Below are 2,500 nucleotides of genomic sequence, written 5' to 3'. Positions count from 1 at the left end.
CCTTACCTTATCTCCTACAGAGGAAACTCACCTCCTTACCTTATCTCCTACAGAGGAAACTCACCTCCTTACCTTATCTCCCACAGAGGAAACTCACCTCCTTACCTTATCTCCTACAGAGGAAACTCACCTCCTTACCTTATCTCCTACAGAGGAAACTCACCTCCTTACCTTATCTCCTACAGAGGAAACTCACCTCCTTACCTTATCTCCCACAGAGGAAACTCACCTCCTTACCTTATCTCCTACAGAGGAAACTCCTTACCTTATCTCCTACAGAGGAAACTCCTTACCTTATCTCCTTACTCTTTTGTCTCTAATGTCTTTTTATTGACACCAATGAAGCTGATTCTGATAATCAAAAGATCATCTACCAGAGGATGTGATGAGAGTCTTCTGTCTGTCCTCCTCCTCTTCCTCGTCCTCCTCCTCCTCCTCCTCGTCCTCCTCCTCCTCCTCGTCCTCCTCTTCCTCGTCCTCCTCCTCCTCCTCGTCCTCCTCTTCCTCCTCCTCCTCCTCCTCCTCCTCGTCCTCCTCTTCCTCCTCCTCCTCCTCTTCCTCGTCCTCCTCCTCCTCCTCCTCTTCCTCCTCCTCGTCCTCCTCTTCCTCCTCCTCCTCCTCTTCCTCGTCCTCGTCCTCCTCCTCTTCCTCTTCCTCGTCCTCCTCCTCCTCCTCCTCGTCCTCCTCCTCGTCCTCCTCCTCCTCCTCCTTGTCCTCCTCTTCCTCCTCCTTGTCCTCCTCTTCCTCCTCCTCGTCCTCCTCCTCGTCCTCCTCTTCCTCCTCCTCTTCCTCGTCCTCCTCCTCCTCCTCCTCCTCCTCAGGTCTCCTGTGAGAACAGCAGCGCCTCCTTCCTGAACCAGAGATGGAGTTTCTTCTTCAGCAGAACAGGAATCCAGTAGGAAAATAATTTAGTGATTCACTTCCTGTTTTTATTCATCACATTGTCCTCTAAACCAAACCCCCTCTTTCTTCCCCCCCCCCAGGCCAGAGGACTTGTGGGTAAGAGGAGAAGGCTCCTCCCTCCTGGAGGCCCGCCTCTTCCCGGTGCTCCTCCCCCGAGGAGGCGCCGTGGGCCTGCAGGGCGTGGGCTGGCTGCTGGGCGGCGCCGGCGGGCTGCGCGGGTGGAGGGAGGCGTGGCGTCTCTCTCTGAAGGAGGTGATGGCGCTCACCTGCCAGGAGGCGGAGCTTCAGTGGAGGGAGGAGCTCCTGTTCTCGGCCGGGAGGAGGAGAGTGACGGACGCCCTGAGGAGCCGCTCACACGTCTGCCTGCTGCCGTGCTTCAGGGCCGCGGTGCTGGGGGGCCAGCAGGGGGCGCTGCTGGAGACGCTGGACAGCAGTGAGTCACCACAACAACAACAACAACAAGATCATAAAAGATCATAATAACAACAAGATCATAAAAAGATCATAATAACAAAAAACAAGATCATAGTAACAACAACAAGATCATAATAACAACAAGATCATAAAAAGATCATAGTAACACCAAGATCATAAAAAGATCATAATAACAACAACAAGAACATAAAAAGATCATAATAACAAAAAACAAGATCATAGTAACTACAACAAGATCATAAAAAGATCATAATAATAACAAGATCATAAAAAGATCATAATAATAACAACAAGATCATAAAAAGATCATAATAACAACAAGATCATAAAAAGATCATAATAGCAAAAAACAAGATCATAATAACAACAACAAGATCATAATAACTACAACAAGATCATAAAAAGATCATAATAACTACAACAAGATCATAATGACTACAACAAGATTTATCATAATAATGATTATATTAATAATAATAATGATTATGAAAACATATTTTAACATATTAATAACAATGGTGATAATAATAATACACTGAAGTCTAACCATTAATTCTACAATAATATATAATATAGTAATAATGTTTTTTTAAACAGCACTTTTCAAAATATAGTTTCCGACAAATTAAATCAATACAAACATTGTATTGAATAATGTAAACCAACATATAATTATAGTAACGATAATAATAACCTTTATTTTAAACAGAACTTTTCAAAATATACAAATAAATTGAATATATAGTCTACAGAAATGTATTCAGTTATCGTTTTTTTATTTATGGGTTTGACTCTTCTCTTCAGTTGCTGCAGGGAGCCTGGAGCAGGGGGCGGAGTCGGGGGCGGAGTCGGGGGCGGAGCTGGGCGTGGCCGCTCGCTGCCTCTCCTGCATCGCGGACGTGCTGGTGTGCATGGCGGCGGGGAGGGGCGGCCTGCGGAGCGGGCCGGCGGCCAACGAGGCCTGGAGCTCCGCCTACTTCCTGCTGGAGCGGGGCGACCTGAGGGGCGGGGTCAAGGCCCTGGCTGCCGAGAGAGATCATTGGCTGAGCAGGTGAGCGTCACTCACCAGTCTGATTGCCGTCACGGTGGATGAGGACCAGTTTGACCTGTGACCCCCACCAGGCCGGACCTGCTGGTTCGGGCGGCGCGGCACTACGAAGGC

General features: G+C 47.9%; 1 protein-coding gene across 1 annotated transcript in view; it reads left to right on the top strand.

The window, feature by feature from the left end:
* The window catches only part of fcsk (fucose kinase), a gene marked incomplete at its 5' end in the record, with an annotated part of 14,057 nt that overhangs the window by 8,264 nt on the left and 3,293 nt on the right, over positions 1 to 2,500 (top strand). The window contains 4 exons of the mRNA XM_079223450.1: positions 822 to 895; positions 984 to 1,336; positions 2,143 to 2,389; positions 2,461 to 2,500. The exon at positions 2,461 to 2,500 is cut by the window's right edge and continues 127 nt beyond it. Of these exons, the coding sequence (XP_079079576.1) occupies positions 822 to 895; positions 984 to 1,336; positions 2,143 to 2,389; positions 2,461 to 2,500 (714 nt within the window). The remainder of the gene's footprint in view (positions 1 to 821; positions 896 to 983; positions 1,337 to 2,142; positions 2,390 to 2,460) is intronic.

Source organism: Taurulus bubalis (genome assembly GCF_910589615.1).
Source record: "Taurulus bubalis genome assembly, chromosome: 9".
NCBI classification, from domain to species: domain Eukaryota; kingdom Metazoa; phylum Chordata; class Actinopteri; order Perciformes; family Cottidae; genus Taurulus; species Taurulus bubalis.
This window is presented reverse-complemented; position numbering and strand designations above follow the sequence as displayed.